The following is a 24,977-nucleotide window of genomic DNA, read 5'->3' on the forward strand; positions in this document are numbered from 1 at the left end:
CCATCTAGTCCCTTCCTCTCCAGTTCTTACCCGTCTAGTTCTTCCATTCTCTTTTCCATCTTATCCTCAATTCTCTCTTCAAAATCCTCTCTCTCTCCTTCTACCTCTCAGTTCTCCCCAAATCTCTCAGGAATGTAGTTATAAGCCCAAGCAATAGCAATCCTCTGGCAGACAAGGTCACCAGGCTTGAATTCTTACGGGGTCATAAAGGTAGGCAAGAATTTTCCTCAGGCTTTCTTTTACAATCCAAAATCAGATTGGTAAAGGAGGTCAACTAAGAGCTAATGACCGCTTAGTATATCAAAAAGGGGGTCTATGTGCTCAGTCTACATTCCAAGACGGTTAGGTAAGAAGTTAGGAGTCTATTAGTAAGGCTGTAAGGAAAGAGGGTCTCATCCTAAATTGCACAAGAAATAAAGCTATCCACCAGACTTAGGAGACAGGTGGTGTTTCATTTGGCCTTGGATGCTTGATAGATATTTTAGATAAATACACTCTTAGGAGTTCTTGGAAGCACGCATAGCATTACAAGAAAATCACTGTAGGAACCAGCTCATATACATACAAAAGCTAAAATATCACGAAGACTTCTGAAGCCAAGGCCTGACATTTGGAGAAGTCCTTGACTTTGCAAGCAGCAGCTTTTGTGATAGCAGCTGGGTTCCACAACGTTTTCCTGCGCTGGCCGCCCAGCTCTCAACTCTCAGGTTTGCCTCCCTGCTTCCGCCATCTGAGTCCTAGGGATTGAACTCAGGCTGTCTGGCTCCGTGGCAAACGCCTTTACCCACTGAGCCGTCTTACCAGCTCTGTAAAAGTGTTTTTGAAATGGGAAGGAGGAAATATCCCCAAGCCCCAAAATAAATAAACCACCCACAAATTAAAATTTTCAGGGAGAAAGGACTAGGAGATGCCACAGGGGAACTGACCCTCAGTCCACATGGCAGGCTGGGAAAGGCACAAGATGGCTCCCGCTGCACAGGGAAGGAGCGTCACCAGGCCTCCTCCACATCCAAGCCAGCAGTCCTGGGAACTTCTCCCCTACAGCATCACCCCGATTTGTCCCCAGAGACCGCCTGTCACTGTCACTCTTATTAGGGTGACTTTCCACGAAATCAGACCCACACTGGTGCCCTGGAGAGATGGTTCTGTGGTAAATAACTCATTAGCAGGTTCCCCACGCACCTCGTTTAGAGGTAGCATCTCTTGGGGCTCCCGCTGCTCCTAGCACCTTCCTTGCTCTGTGGCTCCAGCCCCAAACTTCCCTCTGAGGCAGGCTGGACCTTGTTCCTGTGAGGCTGCCGGGACCCTTCTGAACAGGATGTGTGGCCTGGGCCTTTCTGCTGCTCAGACGGCTGACCAGAGCTAGCCTGGGCCGCATTGGAGCCCTGACTCCAAACACCAGAAACTTACCTGTTTCCCTCACATGTGCCCATGCATGGACCCACACACATGCACGCACGCGCCACACACCACGTGCATATATACACTTGAATGCACAGGTGCATGTATGCACATATACACACAGACCCACCTCAGTTACTATTTCTGGGTGTTCTTCCTCCTCCCTTCCTGTGTATCCTTTTTCCATCTGCTCCTCTCCTTCCTCCCCCCCCCCCCCTCCCCCTCCTTATCCCTCCCCCCTCCGTCTTGTAGCTGTTGCTGAGATTCATTCTTCTGAGATAGTCTTCCTTTGCTGTCCATGTTGGCCTAGAACTCACGCTCCTCCTGCCTCAGCCCGTCCCGTCTGTTTCCCTGCCAGGCTCTCCTGGGCGACCAGTATGGCCCCTGCCTGGTTCCCCAACGGATCCAGGAGAAAGAGTGGGAAGCGCTAAGGGCCCAGCTAACCTCCAGGCCTCGGGATCTGGAGCTGGTGGCCAGACATTTCCGGAGGGACGACAACGCCATCCCTCCCACCTACGTGCTGCAGCCTCCGGGCTCCGGGGAGGCACCAGGGCCTGAGGAGGCCACCTTGACCTCTGTCCTGCGAGGCGGAGCCCAGGAGGCCTGGAGGCTGGGCCTCATCAGCCAGGAGCAATGGAAGTGTTACAATCGATCAGGTGAGGCCCAGGGAACCCCAGGGATCCACGGGACACCCAAGACAACCCCCCAGGACCTCAGATACACGTGTGCATCTCATTCAGTGTCAGATCTGCCTGGCTTGATTGCACTAGCCAAACCAGTGTCGGCTTCTAGCCCTTTTCCGGCCCTGGCTCTGCCCTCCTGGCTCCCAGAGACCACCGTCCCCAGTTTGCCTGGGACTGAGGGTGTTCAGGAATGCATTCATTTTCTTATATGCGTTCATTTATTGGCTGGAGAGTGTGTGCCAGCGTGGAGACATGTGGCGGTCGGAAGACAGTTTGCAGGAGTCAAACTCAGGTCATCAAGCTCAGTCACAAGGGCCTTTCCATGCTGACGCATCTCACGATCCCAGAATGCTGTGTGTGTGTGTGTGTGTGTGTGTGTGTGTGTGTGTGTGTGTGTGTGTTCAAAGGTGCACTTGGAGGGGTGTGCACACATGTGACCTGAGCTTGTCAGCTGTCTCCCGACTGTCCATTGAGGCCGAGTCTCTCACTGAACCCTGGTTCGTAGATGAAGCTAGTGTCGGTAGCCAGCTTTCTCCACAGAGTCCCCGCCGGTTTCCAGGGTGCTAGGTTACAGTCAGTTGTTATAAGACCGAGCCTTTCTGTGAGCACTGAGGGTGTGAACTGTGATCCTCCTTAATGCACAGCCAACGCTTCACCCACTCAGCCATTGTCCCAGCCTCAAGGGGCTTTTGCTTTTTTATTTTTTTGGATAGGATCTCCTGTTATTTTTTTGGCTGGCCAGTCCTGAACCTGTTATGTAGCCACGGATGACTATAAGCTCCTGATCTCCCTGCCTCTGCCTCCAGAGTACCGAGACACAGCTGTGCATCACCACACCGGGTGTATGTGGTGCGGCAGGTGGATCCCAAGGCTTCCTGCACACTAGGCGAGCCCAGAAATTTATATAAATAGTTTTGCTGTACATGCGGCAAAACTCATAATTCCACTTAACATTGGCGCATTGCAATTAACTAGAATTCAGACAATACCAGGTCCTTCCATCCCAGCATTTTTTAGTCTTCATTTTGAGGCAGAATCTTAGTCACCCAAGCTGGCTTTGAACCTGTGATCTTCCAGTGTCAGCCTCCCAAGTGACCGAGGTAACAGGCCTGTGCCTTCACACCTGCCTTGAAGGGGACATTGGGTGACTCTTGTCCTTGACTGGAATGCAGTGTCTCCAAGGGCCTGACTCTCCCATCTGCTGAGAGCTGGGAGCCTTCACTGAACCCAGAGAGGCTTCAAAAATAACTCCTCAGGTCTGGCTGTGCTAAAAAACAAGAGCCTCCTGAGACAAGTCAGTGCGAGTTCAGGAAAATAAGTCTTCTAGAAAATAAGAGTCCAGGGGCGTTGCTGGGGAGACAGCTCAGCAGAAGAGCGCTGGCTGGTCTTCCAGAGGACTGCGTTCAGTTCCTTTCTGCACCCCCAGACTCCGTACTCACAGCCACAACCCCACACACAGGCACATAATTAAAAAACAAAGACAAGCCGGGCGGTGGTGATGCACACCTTTAATCCCAGCACTCGGGAGGCAGAGGCAGGAGGATCTCTGTGAGTTCAAGGCCAGAGTGAGTTCCAGAAGGTCGAGGCTACATAGAGATAAATCTCAAAAAGATAAGAGTCCTGAGACAGCGACAGCACACCCCGGCACGGGGGTCAGCCCGGGACAACACACCCCGGCACGGGGGTCAGCCCGGGTCAGCACACCCCGGCACGGTGGTCAGCCCGGGACAGCACACCCCGGCACGGGGGTCAGCCAGCTGTGATCATGGTGCCAAGCCTGGTCCACAGCTTGTGTCTGAACTAAAGTTTCATTGACACTCTCAGGCATATTCATCTGGGTATCATCTGTTGCATTCTTGCTACGATGTCAGACTGTCCGATTGTGACAGATTCACCTTCTTTGGCCCTTTATGGGTGAGGTGCCAAGCTTGTTCCCAGACAGCAGCTGCCACTTCTACCCAGCTGGTTAGTAAAGACTCCAACTCTGTAATAATCCTTTCTCCTTCCTCTCTGCCTTCACAGCCACCTTGTCCCCATCACTTCATCTGGGAGGACAGTCTCATTCACTTATCACCTGTTTCCAGGTGACCCTCAATGCCCAGTCCCCATGTGGACCACAGAGGCTAATACATCAGGAGCTGAGTGTTTGTTGATTGACTGTTCGAGGGAGACACTCAGATATAGTGAGGTGACACTCAGAGAGCTGAAATTCCCGTTTGTAAAGTGAACAGTTTAATCTCACCGTGCTGTGTAGTGCCACCCTCATTCCAGAACATTCTATCACCTTAGCAGGAGGCTGTTTCCCTACCCCCCTGCAGAAGGCCATTCATCTGCTTGCTGTCTACGCATACGCCTGTTCTGGACATTTCTTATCAACAGAATCACACACTGTCTGGTTTTAATTTTTCTTTTCCTTTTGAGGCAGAGTCTCCTTGTTTGGTCCAGACTGACTTAGAACTTTGTATGCTGGGCCAGCGAGATGGCTCTGAAGGTAAAGGTGCTTGCCACCAAGTCTGATGACCTGAGTTCGATCCCGGTGACCCACATGGTGGAGGAGAGAACAGACCCCCACCCGTCTCAGCTGCGGTCTTTTGTGTTGTATGTGTGAGTGTGCACGTCTGTGCGAGTCCTCGGAGCCCAGAGCAGGTCGTCAGCCTTGCCCTTTGTCAACCTGATTCCTTCAGGACAAAGTCTCTCCTGGACCCCGAAGCTCACAGTTTTGGGTAGGCTGGCTGGCCATCGAGATCCTGGCATGACTCCAGAGAGGCTGGCCTCTGGTCTCCACAGGCATGATGTGTAAACACCCACCCACCCACACACACACACACATGTGGGTTCTGCAAGCTGCCCCATGTGAGTGTCCCATGTGTTGGCCTTGACATATCTGGAACTGTCTCCCCAAAGCCCCTCAAAGGCCTCGGTGACCCTGATGATCTCTCCTGTTCTGTTTTGCAGTCATTGAGTGGGAGATTGAGCAGGGCCTCCTGAGCTCAGCACAAGGGGACCAGGGAGCGACCATCTTCCTGAGAGATGTACAGGACCTCAGTAAACACATTTTGGATGATTGTTCTCTGAAGATGGTGGATCGGCTGGCGGATGGCTGCCTGGACACCGGAGCCCAGAGTCTTCTCAGCGGCCTTAAGGAACGCATATTGGATGCTCAGCCTGGAGCCCTAAAGTCCCACCACCTGCCCTGGAGCCGTGACCTGGTCAATCCCAAGAACAAGGCTCATGCCCGCTACCTGAAGGAGCTGAGTGAGCAGTTTGTGGCCAGGTCCAACCATCAGATCCTGGAGCAACTTCGAGAGCTGGAGTCAGCCAGACAGGAGCTGGACTGGCTGTACCAGGAGATCCGCCACCACCTCTGGCGGAGTACAGAGTGCATCAGGATCTTCTGTGGCCACCAGGAGCTCCTGGCCCAGCTGGGGCAGCGGCTCAGACAGGATGACAGCCGGCCCCATACTCCGCTGGTTCTCTTTGGGCCACCGGGCGTCGGGAAGACATCCCTCATGTGCAAGCTAGCCGAGCAGGTACCAAAGCTTCTTGGCCACAAGACGGTGGCTGTCCTGAGGCTTTTGGGGACATCAAAGATGAGCCTGGACGCCCGAAGCCTCCTCAGGAGCGTGTCCTTTCAGCTGTGCTTGGCCTACGGGCTGCCACTGCCCCCAACCCAGGTCCTGGAGGTCCACGCCAGGGTGGGCCACTTCTTCCACACCCTCCTCCACACTGTGTCTCGGAGGAACTTTGAGTCCCTGGTGCTGCTCCTAGACTCAGCTGATGATCTAGAGCCCACATGCCATTCTCAGAGGGTCTCCTGGCTACCCCTCAAGTGTCCTCCAAAGGTACACCTCATCCTCTCCACATGCTCAGGCCAGCAGGTGTTACACACCCTGCAGCAGACCCTCAAGGACCCCAGCGCCTACTGGGAGGTGAAGGCCCTGTCTGGATGTCAAGGACAGGAGCTCATCCAGCTGCTACTGGCTGCAGAAAGGAGGACACTGAGCCAGGCTCAGAGGGACGTCCTCTGGGCCAGCCTCCCGGAGTGTGGCCACCCAGGGCGGCTAAGGCTGGCCTTTGAGGAGGCCCGGAAGTGGGCCTCCTTCACTGTGCCAGTGCCCTTGGCCACCACAGCTGAGGAAGCCACTCACCAGCTCTGCATCCGCCTGGAGGAGACCCACGGGCAGCTGCTGGTGGCCCACGTGCTGGGTTACATTGTGTCTTCCAGGTAAGTCGACTTTCCCTCCCTGCCTCCCTCCCTCCCTCCTTCCCTTGCTCTTTCCTTTTTTGTTGGTTGGGTTCATGTGTGTGGCATGCAGAGCCAGAGGAAGATACGGTGTCCTGTTGAACTGGCAGCATTATTTCCCTGGAGCCAGTGAGTCCAGCTGGGGTTACAGCCACCCTGCCTCTCAGATGGATGCAGCAGATCCCCGCTGGGGCCGGTAGTCACAGGCAGCCCCCTCTTCCTTCCTTTCTGCAGGGATCTGGACAGAGCCAGGGCTTTGTGGAGGTCAGGCGTGTGCTGTAGGGCTGAGCCTCAGCCATCAGGTCCGTCTTACATCGCTCTGGCTAAGGTTGCAAACTGTCTGTTGGACAAGAGGAGAGAGTGGCTTGTTTTATTTCTGATTTCAGTCGGCACTTGTACAATGCTGGTGGCCAGTCTGTTGCATATGGGGGTTATCACCTCATGGCCGTGGTGGTTGGCTTTGACTGCCTTGACATGCGGAGTCGCTTGAGAGGAAGACTTAGTAAGGCATTGTCTGGATCTGGTTGACCTGTGCACGTGTGTCTGTGTCTATATGTACAGGCACACTCAGGCATGTGTGTGTGTGTGTCTGTGCCTGTGTGTGTATGCCTGTGTGAGTGTGTGTGTATCTCTCTGTATGTGCATGTGTGTCCCTCTATGTGTGTATTTTTGTGTGTGTGTGTGTGAGAGATGTGTGTGCATGTCTGTGTTTCTGCATGTCTCTGTGCTTATGTGTATGCATGTCTGTGTGTATCTCTGTGTGTGTGCACATGTGTGTGTTCATGTCTCTGTAAGTGCATGTGTGTGCATGTCTCTGTATATCTGTGTGTGTTCACGTGATGTGTGTGTGTGTCTGTGTGCATGCCTCTTCATGCGTGTACATGCCTCTGTGCTTGTGTGCGCTTGTGTGTGTGTTGCCTTGATTGTTCACTGAGGTGGGAGGACCCAACCAGAGCACAGCACAGCATCCACGGTCTGAGCCTGTACTGTGTGGGAGGGAGGACAGCCAGCTGGGCATGAGCAGAGGCACACGCGCATTTGGGCCTCTGCCGGTGACTGGGGCTGTGCGTCTGCAGCCCCTGTGCCTGTGGCTTCCTTGCCAGGGTGGCCTGGAACTGTCTGCCTACCAGCCTCTTCCTCCCGGTGGCCAGGATGTGTTATTACAAGGGCTGTCAGTCACGACCTCTGCCTCTGTTTGGAGATGATCGTGCGATTATTTTACTCCTGGTGTTGGAGCTGTTCCCCTATTCCAGCTGCAGAAGGCCATGCTGCATTGCTTCGTTATATTTTCTGGTCCCCCTCCCTGCTTCTTCCTCCCTCCCTCCCTCCCTCCCTCCCTCCCTCCCCCCTTCTCTCCCTCCCTCCCTCCCTCCCCCTCCCTCCTCCCCCTCTCCCATTGCTCACTCTCCTTGCCTGTCTTTCCCTTATCCATCACCTACATAGTCTGTCTATCTATATTATCTATCATCTCTTCCATCAGTTACCGAGCATGCACATGTCCCGTGTTCCAGCCTGTGTTAGCCATCGTTCCCTCTCCCATCTTTCTGTGCACTGTGTACCTCACATCTGTTATGCGCTGTCTGTGGGTCCCTCGCCCGCGAGCACACACTGTCCCGAGCTGTGTGAACATCATTTTTTTTCCTCTTCAGTACCCCTCAAGCTGCTGAGGACAGTCTGAAACCCAAACCAGACAATCACAAAACAGCCCTTGGGAAGCTAAGACAGGAGGTTGGTGAGTTCTGGGCCAGCCTGGGCTACAGAGCAAAACCTTGTCTCAAACAACAGTAAACAAACATGAAGAAGCAAGAGCGTCATTCCATTATGCAGCTGAGGGAACCGCCTTCCAGCTGGTTCCAGGGATGTAACCTAGATTGCAGATTGAACCCCAGATCCCACGATGTGCTGATTGTCTGACACACCATGGGGCAAACAGTACCGCAGGCAAGTCAGTGTGGAAGAAACGAAGTTGTTTGTTATTGAAATGAGAAGGTTCTGTGAATCTGATCTCAGCCCCTCTGCCTCGGGGTTCCCTCTGAACACTGGCGAGTCTTCTGCTCTCCCTCTGCCCCTGAGAATGTCAACTGGCCCAGAGCTAGGGGGACCTGTGAGCTCGTCAGCTGGGGACAAGGCACTGTTCTCCTGGTTTGTTGTTCCAATACCCAAATCCAGGGAGACAGAAACTAACTGATGCAGGCGGCCCCTGAAGGGCGATCAGAGTCCAGGCACATCCATGAGAACATACCTTGTATCGGGGACTATGTGGGTCCAGCCCCTCGATAGTGCCCTCCCAGGGTCCGGGAAGAATCTACAACCAGTTGATAATTAATCTTTGAAGAAAAGAAATGAATCTATGTACACAGAACTCCTTAGTTCATACACTTTATTATTATGTGATAGTTCTCTCTCTACACAGCTTCTATTCTGCTCTCATGTCTAGCTTCTTTCTTGCCTGATATCTCTCTATATTTATCTACTGTCCCCTTCCTGTTCTATCTTAATTCCTTCATCTAGTTCTGTCCCTTCTAGGTTCTCATCCATCTAGTTCCTTCCCATCTCAGCTGCTCTCCCATCTCCTTCTCTCCCATCTTGTTCTTTCCCATCTGACTCTTCCTCATCTTCCATCTCGTTCCTCTAGTACTCTCTTCTAGCCCTTCAATCTAGTTCTTCCCCATCTCAGTTTGTTCCTCTCAAGTTCTTACCCATCTAGTTCTTCCATTCTCTTTTTTCTTCTCCGTCCCACACTCTGGAAGTCCCAGTATAAAAAGGGAGGGTCCAAGCCAAATTGTGTAAAGCTGTTACTTAATGTCCACCTGACCTAGGCGGTGTCTCCTTGTGGAATTTACCTTAAGTCAGGAAACTTGCGTGTGGGCTGTTAGCACTGTTAGTCCTTGAAAGTTGGGCATCAACCTAGGCGGTGTCTCCTGTTAGTCCTTGAAAGTAGCTAAGGGAGGTATCTGATTCCAGAGGAAGCCTTTCCTGAGGCTGTTCTCCAAATACCTGGAATGTGTATGTCCAGAGAGTGATCAGTCCACACTGTTAGCTCTTCTTAGGGAAAGGTCAATTGGGAAAACTATGAAGGCACTCATGATTTCCATAACAGAAGATAGCTGATATATAACAAGCCAAATAACACCAAAAACTCCTTGGAATTTAGCTTCCTCTGGAGGAATTCCCTGATCCCTCCAGGTAGTGACTTTGCCATAACCAGCTGAGTTCTTATGGTATATTCCTGCAGCCTGCAGCAACCTTGTTCACATGGTGAAGCACAGGATAGTGGAAAGATGTGCTCACAAGGCAGAACCGACTCAAAGAAAGAGGTCCCTGGACTGGAGAGATGGCTCAGTGACTAAGAGCACTGACTGCTCTTGCAAGGACCCGGGTTCTAGTGGCTGATCTTGGTGGTCAGTCTGACACACCCCAGCAGAGAGAACCCCAGGGGAAGAATTGCCCTGTCCAAGTGGCCCGTGGGCAAGTCTCTGGAGCATTTTCTTAATTCCTGATTGATACGCAGGCCCAGCCCACTGTGGGCGGTGCCAGCCCTGGGCTTCAGGTACCTGCCTTGAGTGCCTGCCCTGGTTCCCCGGGATGAACCATGACCTGTAAGCAAACATTTTCCTCTCTGAGTTGCGGGTTTTTTTTTTCCTTTATGTTTTTTAGATAAGGTCTCACTCTGTAGCCTTGGCTGGTCTAGAACTCACAGAGATCCACCTGCCTCTGCTGTCCAAGTGCTGGGATTAAAGGTGTGTGCCAACGTGTATCTACTCCCCAAGTTGCTTTTGGTCAGTGTTTTATCACAAGTGAAAGCAGTCTAAGACACCCACACATGAAACTCACAATAAAATAAATCTTTAAAAGAAAAAAAAATGAGGTTCTCACTGCAGAACATTCAGCCCTGGGGGAGTCTTGACAGAGGCTGCAGGTACTGTCACTTAGGACAGGGGAAGAGCTGTCCTTGGCATTCGTAAGTGGTCCAGGGGCTCTGCTCAGCAGTCTAGAGTAAGGCAATAGTCAGTGTACCCTAGAGAGATACATGCACATACATGTAACATCTAATTCCATGCAATTCACAAGCAGAGATGACATAGTAATTATGTGGCTGGTATGAATTTATCAGTGACATTTTTATGTAGCAGAATAGTATAATGTGAGCAATATGAAATTATTGGGCTGGGCAGTGGTGGTGCATGCCTTTAACCCCAGCACTCTGTGAGTTCGAGGCCTGGGCTACAGAGTGAGTTCCAGGAAAGGCGCAAAACTACACAGAGAAACCCTGTCTCGAAAAACAAAACAAAACAAAACAAAAAAAAAAAAAGAAAGAAAGAAAGAAAGAAATTATTGGGCTGGAGAGATGGCTCAGTGGTTAACTGCTCTTCCAGAGGTCCTGAACAACCACATGGTGGCTCACAACCACTTGTAATGAGATCTGGTGCCCTCTTCTGGCCTGTAGGGACACATGCAGGCAGAATACTGTATACATAATAAATAAATAAATCTTTAAAAAAACCTATAAAAAATAAAATTAATATGGCATGATGTGGTAACATAACTGACATTATATTGGTATCATAGTAATATTTTATACTCAACACACTATATTATTATATTTAACATATTATGGTGTAATAGTAATATACAACTAATCCAACTATTAATATATTAATATAGTACAACAAATTTTAGGTTTTTTTTTTTTTTTTTTTTTTTGGAGCTGAGGATCAAACCCAGGGCCTTGTGCTTGCTAGGCAAGTGCTCTACCACTGAGCTAAATCCCCAACCCCAAATTTTAGGGGTTTAAAAAATATTTATTTATTTATTATGTATACAGTGTTCTGTCTGCACGTATGATATGACTGCAGGCCAAAAGAGGGCACCAGATCTCATTACGAATGGTTGTGAGCCACCATGTGGTTGTTGGAAATTGAACTCAGGACCTCTGGAAGAACAGCTAGTGCTCTTAACCACTGAGCCATCTCTCCAACCTCAAATTGTAGGTTTTTTGAGACAGGATGTCATTATGTAGCCCTGGTTGGCCTAGAGCTCACTTTGTAGACCAGTCTGGCCTCGAACTCACAGAGCTCCACCTGCTTCTACTTACAGGAGTCAGTTCTCTCCTTCCACCATATGGGTCCCAGAGATTGAACTAGATCATTAGTGTTGGCAACTGATGCCTTTTGCCCTCTGAGCCACATTCTCAGCCCAATAGAATAAGTTCTACAATCTATGCCTGACATGGACATAATATGTACTATAGATGCCATATAATGAACACATGTGTTTTGTGCATACTAAATGTACATGTCCATTTATGTTAGCTCTAGCCTTTTTATTATTTATTTTTATTTGTTTTCTGAAATAGGGTCCCTCTACATAGCCCTGTCTGTCCTGGAACTTGCTACATAGATCAGGCTGACCTTGAACTCACAGACATCTATCTACCTGTGCCTCCCAAGTGCTGGGATTAAAGACATGTGCCATCACGCCCTGCTCTAAAATATTTATTCATATAGGTGTGTACATGTCCGTGTGCCTCATTGTAGGACAGATCCCCAGGAGCTGGAGGTGCAGATAGCTGTGAGCAGCCTGACTTGCAAGCTTGAACTCCATTCCTTCTGACAGGCTCTTAACCACTGAGCCATCTCTCCAGCCTGGTTTGGTTTGGTTTTGGTTTGTTGAGACAGGAGTTCTTTGTGCAGCGCTGGCTGTCCTGGAACTCTCTCTATAGACCAGGCTGGCCTTGAATTCAGAGATCTGCCTGCCTCTGCCTCCGGAGTGCTGGGATAAAGGCGAATCCCACCAATGCCCTGCTCTTTATCTCTTTTAAAAAATTTTAAGACAGACTCTCATGTAGCCCAGGCTGTCCTGGAACTCACTATGTAGCTAAGGATGACCTTGAGCGCCGGATCCTCCTGCCTGTACTTCCCCAGTGCTAGGATGACAGAGGTGTGTCACTATGCCTGATTGGCACACACCACACACCTCACACCCCGCCACCCCAGACCTGGAGAGTGGCCTGTGCATGGCTCTGCAGATGTGTGTGAAGGGGAGGCATCTGCAATGGTCTGTGCTGGAGGTTCCCTGACGGAAGTTGCACACATGATCCCTGAGCATCCTCATCGCAGGGCCTCCACAGTGTGCTGTGCCTCCTTGCTCCACAGGTACGGTCTCTCGGAGGCGGAGCTGAAGGATGTGTTGTCTTTGGATGATGAGGTCCTGCAGGTTGTTTACAGGGACTGGACACCGCCCAGCAAGGAGCTCCTGCGCTTCCCGCCGCTACTGTGGGTACGGCTCCGCCGGGACCTGGGACACTGCTTGACCAGAAGGCCTGTGGATGGTTGCACGCTGCTGGCCATCGCTCACAGGTGGGCCCTGGGGAGGGACACTGTCTTTGTGGGACCCTGAGAGCACAGGCTCCCAAGCAATTCCTTGACTTCCTCTTCTCGGGTATTCATGCAATCTAGCACAAACCAGTCCCAGTGTAAACTCTACACACCTAAGTTGTCTGTTTTGTTTATTTGAGTGCTGTGTGAGGTGCTATGGGATTCTAGGCGGGGCTCCACCCTGACCACGCCCCCAGCCCCTCACTGGGGATTCTAGGCGGGGCTCCACCCTGACCACGCCCCCAGCCCCTCACTGACTGGGATTCTTGTGTGTGTGTGTGTGTGTGTGTGTGTGTGTGTGTGTGTGTGTGTGTGTGTGTGTGTGACATGCATTTGTCTGTGGTGCCCTCACCACTTATGAAGGACAGACGTTGACCTCAGGTTTGACTTCTGTCACCCTTGTATTTGGAGACAGGGTCTCTCACTGAACCTGGAGATCACCAATTCAGCCATATTGGCTGTACAACAAGCCTCCTAGACTCCTGCTGTTTCTGCTCTGTCTCAAGCTCTGGGATTGCAGGTGCTTCCCACCTCACCAGGCTTTCACGTGTGTGTGTGCTGGGGTTTGAACTCAGATCCTCGTGCTTGCAGAGTGAGCACTTTATCCACTAAACCTTCTTCCCAGCCTCTTTTGATTTGCCGTGATGTCTTGTTAAGTTGCCGAGGCTGGTCTTGAGCTCCCAATTCAGCCTAGCCGCACATGGCTTCAACTTGTGACCCTCCTGCCTCTGAGGAGCTACAGTGACAGTCTTGTGCCACCCACCACACCAGATCAAAGGTTCTTTTTTGCATTTACTTATTATTTCTGTAGCATGTAGGTGTGGGTGTGTGCCATGGTGTGTGTGTGGAGGTCAGAGGACAATTTGTGGGAGTTAGTTCTCTCCTCCTGCGATGTAAGTGGCAGGGGTTGAGCTCCGACCATGAGGCTTGGCGGCAAGCACCCCTATCTACTGCGCCATCTCATTGCCCTCAGAAGCAAAACTCCTTTTTTTTTTTTTTAACGGAGCTGAGGACCAAACCCAGGGCCTTCTGCTTGCTCGGCAAGCACTCTACCATTGAGCTAAACCCCCAACCCACAAAACTCTTTATGTACTTTTTTTTTTCCTGAGACAAGTTTTCCCTGAGTAGTTTTGGTGCCTTTCCTGAATCTTGCTCTGTAGACCAGGCTTGCCTTGAACTCACAGAGATCCGCCTGGTTCTGCCTCCTGAGTGCTGGGATTAAAGGCGTGCGCCACCACCACTCAGCCAGAGGCAAAACTTCTTAAGGGAAAAAGAAATGAAAAAGCCATTTCTGAGACCAGTGTTAAGTGAAAACAGGACATGGAGTGGACAGACAGTCCTGCATTTGCACCATCCCTTGGGCCACCAGCCTGTGCCCTTTCTCCACAGACAGCTGTCCAAGGTGATCCAGGTTCGATACCTGTCTGGGCCTGAGAGATCCAAGAGACATAGCATGTTAGCTGAATTCTTCTCTGGAGCCTGGAGCCAGGGCACCAAGAAACTCATCACCCTGCCACGCGTGGGGAAACCTCTAAACCTGGACCGCAAGGTGAGGCCACCTGCCACTCCGTTCCTAGAGCATCCCCTGACATGGCTGTCCTTTGCCTTCTCTCCCACTCAAAACACCCTCCAAAGCCACTTCAGGTCTCTTCCACAGCTTCGAGGTGCTCCTTCAGCCCCTGAATATCATTCAGGGCTCAGGAGACATAGTGGGTGTATGCACTAAATGTTTATCGGTGTATCCCTCTTGCCACTGATAAGGTTAAAATCAAAATGTCAGTCCGCACTGGGACTTGTTGAAGACTTGCCACATCCCACTGTGTCAGCTGCTCAGCCGGGAAGGTACAGCCTCTCCGCTGTCCACAGGTGTCTCCTCGCTGCACCTGAGGACAGAGCTGTGACTCTCTTTACATGAAGACTTGCATCATGGCTGAATTTTGAACCCACATAAAAAACCAGGCACTGGAGAGATGGCTCAGCGGTTAAGAGCTCTCTGCTGCAGCCCAGCTGTGGTGGCGCACGCCTTTAATGCCGGCACTTGGGAGGTAGAGGCAGGCAAGTCTCTGTGAGTTTGAGGCCAGCCTGGTCTACAGAGCAAGTTCCAGGACAGCCAGAGCTCCACAGAGAAACCCTGTCTGGAAACACCAAACCCAAACCAAAAGATCACTGGCTGCTCCCCCCCAGGCCCTGGGTTGATTCCCAGCACCTACATGGCTGCTCACGTCTGTAATTCCAGTTCCAGGGAATCCAGTGCCCTCTTCTGGCCTCCATGAACACTGTACCCATGTGGTGCACAGGCATACAAGTAGGCAAAACACCCATATACATAAAATAAAAGAAACCTTAAATAAAAAGGCAGACACGGCCAGGCATGCTGGTATTCACACCTTTAATCCCAGCACTCGGGAGGCAGAGGCAGGTGGATCTCTGTGAGTTCGAGGCCAGCCTGGTCTACAGAGTGAGTTCCAGGACAGCCAGGGCTGTGTAGTGAGACCCTGTCTCAAACAAAATGAAAAGCCTGTGGTGAGGAATTCGGTGGCTCTTTGGAGCTAGATGGCCAGTCTGTCTACCACAGTTGATGTGGTTCAGTGTGAGCCTGTCTTAAAAAGTCATGTGGAGCACAATTGAGGAAGAGTTGTGATACACGCGCGCGCGCGTACGCGCGCGCATGCGCGTGCACAAACACACACACACACACACACACACACACACACACACACGTGATTACCAGGGCCCACACAGAAGAGACCAAAGAGCAGCACCCCACCCCCCTACCCCACCCCCCAGTCAACCTGCATGCACTTCCACCTGGTCCTCTCCCATGTGTGCCTTGGCGTCCATAACTTGGACGCTGTTCTGTGCCTGGCAATGCCACTGCTCTGACATATTTTACCAGACTCCTACTCGTCCTCCGAGGCCCTGCTCCGATGTCCCAAGTTCAGGAGAACTTTTCCGTTTCCCTTCCATGCCTCATCCTTGAAACGCTCAAGCCCCGGTCCCTCCATCTGGCCCAGCCCGGCTGTGGGGTGGTGGGTAGCTCTATTGGCCACTATGTTCCTGTCCCCTCTAGTACCATCTGGTGCCAGCTTGGCCAGTGTTCATGCAGTGAAGAAAAGTACTTGAGTTCGAGCCCAAGCTCATCCCCTCCCTCCCCACCAGGTGGCCCCACAGCCACTGTGGTTCTCGGGCACAGTCGCCAACCAGAGGAAGCTGACAGAACTGCCCTTCCATCTGCTGCACGCGGGCCGCATGGAGGAGCTGAAGCAGGAGGTGCTTGGTAAGGGTTGCCGTGAGGGCCATAGATGTCCCCCACACACCCATCCACTCATCCATCCATACACCCAACCATCCATCCATCCATCTATCCACTTACCCATCCATCTATCCACACACACACACACACACACGCACGCACGCACGCATACATACATACCTGTGATTCTCAAAGAACATTCTTCCTTTGAGAAGGTGGACAGATGGATGAATAGATGAATGGGCAGAAAGCTGGGTGAATGGATGAGGGATAGAGGTGTGTAAGGATGGGTGGATAGAAGTTGGCACTGAAGGGAAAACTACAGAGGTAAGCCAATAAAGGTGTGGCAGATAAATGAATAGATAGATAAATTGACACATACATGGGTAGATATATATATATATAGATGGATGGACAGATAGACAGGTATATGAATAGATGGGTGGATTGATTAATGGATTAATGAATGATAGATGGGTCTATGTATATATATTGATGACTAGATGGATGGATGAGTAGGTTGGTAGGTAGATGAGTGCATGAATGGGTGGACGAGTAGAAGAATGGATGGATGGATGGATGGATGGATGGATGGATGGATGGATGGATGGAAGGACAGACTAGTGGATGGATGGGTGGGTGGGTGGATGGTTGTCTACATATCTATTCCATCCACTTATTTTCCCATCCACACTCATACCTGTGATTTTCAAAGGACATTCTTCCTCCAGGAGACACTTGGCAAATCCTGGAGACATTTCTGAGGTGTTGGCAGCATCTGGGGTGGAGGCCAGGTCATGTTCTATCAATCACAGCTCAGTGCCCACCATAGAAACTATCAGCCTCAGTACCAGAACTTCAGAGTTCAAGAACCCCAGGGAGAAAGGAAGGGCGGCCATTCTCGTACCCTCAGAATGAGCCAGTAGTAAGCAAGGGCCTGCCTTCCTCACTCCTTGCCCTCCACAGGGAACATGAGCTGGATCTCCTGCAGGGGCATCTCTGGGGGCATTGAGGACCTGCTGGGTGACTTTGACATGTGTGCCCCTCACATGGACTCTCCTGAGGTCAGTCTGGTCAGAGAAGCCCTCCAGCTGTGCCGCCCTGCTGTGGAGCTCCGGGGCATGGGTGAGTGTCCTGGCCTGACAGGAGGATATGCTCTGCACTGCTCTCCAGAAACCTCAGAAGCCCATGGAACTGCAAGTTGATTTTTCACCAACCTATATCTCCATCTGTCAATCATTCACTCATCTACTCATCCATCCATCCATCCACCTACCTATCTATCCATCTACCCATCTGTTTGTTTGTTTGTTTGTTTTTCGAGATGGGGTTTCTCTGTGTAGTTTTGGAGCCTGTCCTGGAACTCACTCTGTAGACCAGGCTGGCCTTGAGCTCACAGAGATCTGCCTGCATCTGCCTCCTGAGTGCTGGGATTAAATGAGTGTGCCACCACTGCCTGGCCTCATCTACCCATCAATCCCCACCTTCCATTCTGCATCATTTACCCACCCACCCATCCCCCATCCTCCTATCCTCCACCTTCCCCTCATCTCCCACTATCCCCCATCCCCACCCTCACCCCATCTCCCACTATCCCCCATCCCCCACCCTCACCCCATCTGTATGTGTCTCTGTCTATCCACCCATCCCCCATCCCCACCCATCTCCCACCCTCCACCCATCCCCCCCACCTGTCTGTGTCTCTGTCTACCCACCCACCGTGTCACTTTCTGGTCTACTAACTTGTAGAATTTGGAATGCAATCAGGAAGAACTTTGGGACAAAACCTGAAAACCAATGCTATCCCTCCTCTGGACCCGCTTTGTCCTCCAGACAGGAAGTATTTCGGGGGGCAAAGGGAATTGCACCCAAACTTAAGTGACAGAGAAGAGTAAGTCCCATGGATTGTTGTTGTTATTGTTCAAGACAGTGTTTCTCTGTGTACCCTGGCTGTACCAGAACTCACTCTGTAGCCCAGGCTGGCCTCGAACTCACAGAGATCCGCCTGCCTCTGCCTCCCATGTGCTGGGTTTAAAGGCGTGCGCCATCACCGCCCCGCTGTTCCACAGGTTTTTAATTGATGAAATAGATGAGAATAATCACAGGGTTGGGGAAGACGGCTCAGTCAGCAAAGTGTTTGTCATGAGAACTGGACTTGACTTCAGATCCCCAGCACTCAGGTAAAAAGCCAGCTGTGGGGCTGCACATCTGCAATTCCAGTGCTGGGGGTGGAGTGGAGGCAGGAGGATTACTGGGTCTGGCCAGCTGAACCTGTGAGCTCCAAGGTCTGTGAGATACTGATACTAGAATCAAGGAAAGACACCTGATGGTGACCTCTGGCACCACACACATGTGCACACACATGCACACACATGTGAGCATGCAAACATGAACACATGAGCACACACACAAACTGCACACATAAACATGCACACACACGACACATACAGGAATGCAAATGTGCACATATGAGCGCACACCCAGAGACATGCACACATGAACATATACACATGAGCATGCATATTTTCACACATGTAGCATGTACACATGAGCATACAACACACACAGAATGATCACTGTCAGCTGTGGAGCAGATGCACCTGTTTTCCCAGATCTCAGGAAACTGAGGCTGGAGAATTATTGCAAATCCGATGCTTGCCTGAACCACACAGTAAGTTCCAGGCTAGCGTGAGCTATGGTGTGAGAGCTTGCTTGAACAGAGCCATGCACATGTGTGCACACACAGGAGAGAAGCACATGCTCTCAAAAGATTGTCTTCCCTTCCTTTCAAGACACACTCTCACTCTTAATTCATGCTGGCCTCAAAGCTGTGATGCCCCTGCCTCGGTCTTGTGACTACAGGTGTGTGTGAGCCACCATGTGCAGCTTTGTAAAAATTACCTCTTCATCTGGGCAGGAAGGGTCTCACAGGCTTGCCAGTAGGTGCTTCAGATGGCTCTTGTTTTATGTGTTGCTTTTTCCTTAAGTACATGCATGTGTTATGTAAGTGTATGCGCCACAGTGCGGGTGAGGAGATCAGTTCTCTTCTTCAATCATGTGTGGCCTGGTTGATGGCCATCACCTTTGCTCCTGAGCCCTCCTGCCTGCCCCAAGGTGGTATTTTATTTGGAAATAAAATGGGGAGGGGGGAGCTGAGATTGACCTTGGTGCTAGAATCCCAGGCTAGAGCCCCAACACCGGAGCTTCCCAGAGGAAACCCCAGCCTTACACCTGTCTTGACAGGAGACAAGCTGGGCAGCAAGCCTCTGCATCAACACACACCTGGCTTCCCAGCACTCAGGAGACTGAGGCAGGAGGATTGGGAGTTCAGAGCCTTCCTCAGCTAACTTCAAACTTAGCAAGTTCAAGTCAGCCTGGGCTCCGTGAGACTCTGAGAGCACCAAAAACAGACAGAGCCTGGCTTGGTGGCGCACACCTGTAATCCCAGCACTCGGGAGGCAGAGGCAGGCGGATCTCTGTGAGTTCGAGGCCAGCCTGGGCTACAGAGTGAGATCCAGGACAGCCAGGGCTCCACAGAGAGACTCTGTCTCAGTCCAAGGAACAATGACAACAACAACAAAAACCCAAAGAAACAAAGACAAAGACGTGACAGTGAGCACAAGAATGGACTTTGTCCTCTGTATGGTCGCATCAGGGACAAAACCAGCAGTCTGGGGACGGGAGCACTGTCCATGTGAGGAGCTCACTGAAGTCTTGGGATCACAGGGGAGGAACAAAGGAAAGCTGAGCCACCCTGGGGCAGTGTGCTCTGGTTGATCATTGTCTCAGGTCCGGTTCTGCGGGATCCTGTTGGCACCAGGGCAGCCGAATGCCACAGGGCACTGTGTTCTTGCAACTTGATGAAGCCAGGGAGTTGATGACCCAAAGCAAGAATAGATCAGAAGAGTGGAGATGGAGTTCGAGGTGCAGGCCTGTCAGAAGAAGGAGGAGGAGGGAAGGGGGAGGAGAGGAGGAGGAGCAGGAGGAAGAGGAGGGGGAGGAGGAGGAGGAGGAAGAGGAGGAAAGGGGGAGGAGAGGAGGAGGAGAAAGAGGAGGAAGAGGAGGAGCAGGAGGAAGAGGAGGGGGAGGAGCAGGAGGAGGAGGAGGAGCAGGAGGAGGAAAAGCATAGGTCCTGGGACATGGCTCAGTAAAGTTTTGCTGTCCAAGCCTGAGGACCTGAAGGACCTGAGTTCAGATCCCCAGCCCCACTTCAAAGCTCAGTGCAGCAGCATGCACTTGCAGCCCCAGAGTTAGGGGTACAGTCAGGCAGATCCCAGTCTAGCTAAATATGGGAGTTCAGGTTCAGTGAGAGCTCTTACCTCACAAAGTAAAGTGGAGGATCTTCTTCCATGGCTCACCAGATAAAGACGCTTGCTGCCAAGCCTAATGACCCAAGTTCAATCCTGGGACCCCCATGGTAGGAGGAGAGAAGTGATTCCCACAGATTGTCCTCTGACCTCTACACATGCACCAGGGTATATGTACATGTGTCTGCATGTACACATTCATACACAAAGAAAGAAATGAAATGAAATTTAAAGAATTAAACTGTCAAACAATTCAAAAAAGTTGGGTGGTTTTTTGTTTGTTTTTGTCTTTTGGTTTTCCAAGACAAGGTCTCTCTGTGTGGCCCTGGCTGTCCTGGAACTTACTCTGTAGACCAGGCTGGCCTTGAACTCAGAGATCCACCTGCCTCTGCCTCCTGAGTGCTGGAAATATAGGTGGGTGCCACCATGCCCCACTAAAAGATTAAGTTTTTTAAGTATTTAATCTTAGACTTTGGCAAGCCACACTTCTGGGTATGACTTATAAATGTGTCAGATAAGTGTGTCCAGTGGGTGTCATTGACTTCTGTGTGCCTGATGTGTGTCTGGCATGTGTGTGTATGTGCAAGATGTATGTCTGTCTAATATGTATATCTGATATTTCTGATGTGTGTGTGTGTATGTGATGTGTGGGTGTTCCTGAAAGGTGTGCCTGACGAGTGTGTCTACGAGGTGTGTCAGGCGTGTCTTTGATGGCTGTTGCGCTCCAGAGACCCACCTGTCTCTGCCTCCACAGTTAAGGTGCGCACCACCAGGCTGGACTTTGCCGGTGCTGGGATCAAACTTAAACTCCCGTGATTGTAAGGCCAGCACTGTCACCTGCTTAGACACTCCGTGGCCGTAGGTTCCCTCCACAGCTGCAGAATCATCACAGCCCTCCCTCCTCGCTGTGACTGGTTCCTATGACACCCCGTTCCCCACCGCCCTGCCCGGGTCCTGGATTCTCCTCCTGGGCTGCTTTCTGGCTCTAAGAACCTGAAGGCTCTACACACTTCCTGTAAATTGTTTGAGTCTCATGTGTCCCAGGCTGGCTTTGAACTCTTTATGTGGTGAAGGATGACCTTGAACCCTGATCCTCCTGCCTCTGCCTCCCAAGTGCTGGGATGGCGACGGTGTGCCACCACTGCTGGCTCCTATGGTGCTGGGACCAAGCTCAGGGCTTGGCACTCTCTCCCTCTCACACACTCACACTCTCACACACACACACTCTCTCACACACACACTCTCTCACTCACACACACTCTCTCACTCACACACACTCTCTCACACTCACACACACACTCTCTCACACTCACACACACACTCTCTCACTCACACACACTCACACACTCACACACACACTCTCACTCACACACACTCTCTCACACTCACACACACACACACACACTCTCTCTCTCTCACACACTCACACACACAGCAAGATCTGGGGTAGGGTGCGGTGAAAATATCACCACCAGAGGGCGCTACAGCAGTGTGTTCCCAGGGCATTTCCGTGCATGTTTGGAGCCTGGCAGCCGGGTAGGGATAGTGTTTCCAGTGTCGCAGCAGGCTCCAGGGTAGCTTTCATGGAGCTGTTTCTGATCCTCCATTTTTATTTTTATTTTCCTATGTGTGTGCAGGTGCCCATGGCGGGTAGAGGAGTTTAAGTTATAGGTGGATGTGAGCCACCTGATTGTGGGTGCATGTTCAAAACCTGTGAATTCTCTTCGGCCTCCTCCATTTCAAAAGTGTGTGTGTGTGCCCACGTGGTTAGCTTCTCTCTCTCCCTCTCTCTCCCTCACACCCTCTATGAATGCCTGCAGGCCAGAAGAGGGCAACAAATTTCATTACAGGTGAGCTGGGAATTGAACTCAGGACCTCTGGAAGAACAGGCAGTGATCTTAACCTCTGAGCCGTCTCTTGTGTGGGGAAGTCAGAGGACAGCTGAGGGAGTTGGCTCTCTCCTGGGTCCTGGGTATCGAACTCAGGTCATCAGGTTTGGCAGCAAGCACATTTACCCACTGGTAATCCCTAGCCTCTGTCCTCTCTCTGTCAGGATCATGATATTCAGCTGAACCTGGCTTTGAACTCTTAATCCTGCTGTCTGAGCCTCCAGAGAGATGGGATACCAGGCATGTGCCACCACACTGAACAGAAGTGCCCACTGGGTGTCTGTGCATCGATAGCCAGGCGGATGACACACTTGGCTAGCTAAAGAGCGGGGTGGGGTCTGAGGGCTGCCGAATGGGCTCCAGAGAGGAAGTCTAGAGCAGCCTGGGGAGGGGGAACTGGGCTGGAGTCTGGGAATGAGTTTGACGGAGGTGGCATTTGAAAGCTGGCACAGCTCACCTATCCACTGCCCCTCCCACTCCCCTCGTCTTTCTTCTTCCATCTGTCTGTCTACCCACTCTTCCAGTCTTCCCTCCACACCTTACCAATCTGCCCATCCATCCATCAGCCTCTCACCCTCACATTTGTCCATCTTCCCACCCACCACCCACCTTCCCATCCCTCCACCTACTTCCCATCCGTCAACACCCCACACACCAATCGGTCCATCCTCCTGCTTCCTCACCCCACCCCCTCACCCATCCACCTGGATCTCAGCCACTCGGGGAGCTGCAGTGAAAGGCTCTCTTGAGCCCAGGAGTCAAGGCTGATCTGGGCAATAACAAAATGAATAATTAGTGAATTAACTCATTGATGGAGAAGTGCCCTTGGAGGACAATGCCTGCCTTGAGGAAGAGGTCCAGGCAGAGGGAACATGGTCAGCAGAGCCTGGAGGCCGGCAGCTAGTCTGTGTCCAGGAGGCAGGGGGATGGATGGACACAGACAGCGAGGCAGAAAGGGTGACAGGGCCTGGGTTGAGGTGTCCCAGCTTCTCTTCTGTGGTCCTGTAGGAGTGTGGCAAGGTTCAGCCTGGCGGTGACATACCTCTTTATTGCAGAGAACAGTGTCCTGTACACCGAGCTCCTGGCCAGGCTCCTTTTCTTTGCTACGTCGCATCCAGCGATGATTGGGCAGCTGTGCCAACAAGCCCAGAGCTGGTTCCGTGCCTGCCCACACCCAATGCTGGTGCCCCTGGCAGGATTCCTACAGCCACCTGGTGGAAGGCTTCGGGCCACTCTCACTGGATGTCACAAAGGTGAGTGTCCCCAACATCACAAAACACACCAGCTCACTGTGTACCCAGGGGCCAGATGCCCGATATTTGGGGCTGCTCTCTGGGGCTCCCCTCTGCCAGACAGGAGGCCCAAGTACCACTGGGACCTTCCCTTGCTGTCTCATGCCTAGGCCTTCTCTGTCCCTGGGGACCGTAGATTACTGCTGTAAATACCTGCTAATGAGCCTGGAGCTGGCAGATGCCTCTGAGGTTCTGTCCCAGAGAGCTGCTGGCTACAGCGTCCCACAAGCTGGAGGTGCATGCCAGGCAGTGTGCAGTGAAGCTGGCCACACAGACAGATGCCAGGACTCGGCTTAGGTTTCATGCTAGAATGCCAGGGGGAAAGAGGCCTTTGGGTTTGACATACCTTGTCACTATGTCACCCACCCACCCACCTGTGCACACACAATCCATCACTCACCTGTGCACACACAATCCATCCCCCACCTGTGCACACACAATCCGTCCATCCCCCACCCACCCATCCACACTTCCTCCATCATTCTGTCCTTCAGTATCCAGGCTGCTACCTTATATCTATTCTTTTTTAAGATTTCTTTCTTAGGCTGAGTGGTGGTGGGGCATGCCTTTAACCTCAGCAAAGGCAGGCAGATTTTCTTTTTTAAAAATTTATCTGTGTGTGTGTGTGTGTGTGTGTGTGTGTGTGTGTGTGTGTGTGTTACATATGTATGGGGATTCCCATAGAGGCCAGAAGAGGCTGTCGGATCTCCTGGAGCTGTGAGCTGCCTGATGTGGGTGCTGGGTCCTGAGGACTGAACCAGGTCCTCTGAAAGAGCAGGTGCCACTGAGCTGTCTCTGCAGCCCTCCCTGTGTCTCCCACCACCACTGTCCTGGCTCTCCCATCTCCCTCACCAGGCCCCCCACCCATGCTCTGTAACACGAATCTTAAATAGGTCTTTTTATAAAAAGCCCAGAGCCAGATAGATAGTGGGGTAAATGCTGAAAAGTCAGGGAGACAAAGGAACAAGCCACAGCTACTTGTCACCTCACCAACTCCACAGCTCCTCGGACTGAATGTTCTGAGTCCTCAGCTGAAAGGGCTCCTCAGCCGAAAAGGCTTTAGTTCCTCTCTCCTCACACCTTATATACCGTTCTCCACCCCGTGCTGGGATCAAAGGTGTGTGCCACCATTGCCTGGCTCTGTTTCTCTCCTAGACCGAATCAATCTCATGTAATCAAGGGTGGCCTTTTGCTTGTTTGTTTTTGTTTTTTTCAAGACAGGGTTTCTCCATGTTATTTTGGTGCCTGTACTGGATCTCGCGCTGTAGACCAGGCTGGCCTTGAACTCACCGAGATCCGCCTGGCTCTTCGAGTACTAGGATTAAAGGCGTGCGCCACCACCGCCCGGCCTCCATGTTTAATCTAGTGGCTTGTTCTGTTCTCTGATCTTCAGGTAAATTTTATTAGGGTACGCAGTATATCACCACAATGCTCTCTCCTCTCTCCCGTTGCTCACAGACACTTACCAACTCACCCTGTAACCATGACCCTCACCTTTCACTTCCCCACCCACCCTCCTCCTTCTCTCTGCT

General features: G+C 51.6%; 1 protein-coding gene across 1 annotated transcript in view; it reads left to right on the forward strand.

Annotated features, from left to right (window-relative positions):
* Positions 1–24,977, forward strand: part of Nwd1 (NACHT and WD repeat domain containing 1) — an 81,929-nt gene that overhangs the window by 21,945 nt on the left and 35,007 nt on the right. Inside the window, exons 5-11 of the mRNA XM_036166433.1 lie at positions 1,760–2,057; positions 5,040–6,309; positions 12,483–12,686; positions 14,094–14,253; positions 15,864–15,981; positions 16,924–17,082; positions 23,209–23,406. Coding sequence (XP_036022326.1) covers positions 1,760–2,057; positions 5,040–6,309; positions 12,483–12,686; positions 14,094–14,253; positions 15,864–15,981; positions 16,924–17,082; positions 23,209–23,406 — 2,407 coding nt within the window. The remainder of the gene's footprint in view (positions 1–1,759; positions 2,058–5,039; positions 6,310–12,482; positions 12,687–14,093; positions 14,254–15,863; positions 15,982–16,923; positions 17,083–23,208; positions 23,407–24,977) is intronic.

The sequence above is a fragment of the Onychomys torridus genome, chromosome 17 (genome assembly GCF_903995425.1).
Source record: "Onychomys torridus chromosome 17, mOncTor1.1, whole genome shotgun sequence".
Classification (NCBI taxonomy): domain Eukaryota; kingdom Metazoa; phylum Chordata; class Mammalia; order Rodentia; family Cricetidae; genus Onychomys; species Onychomys torridus.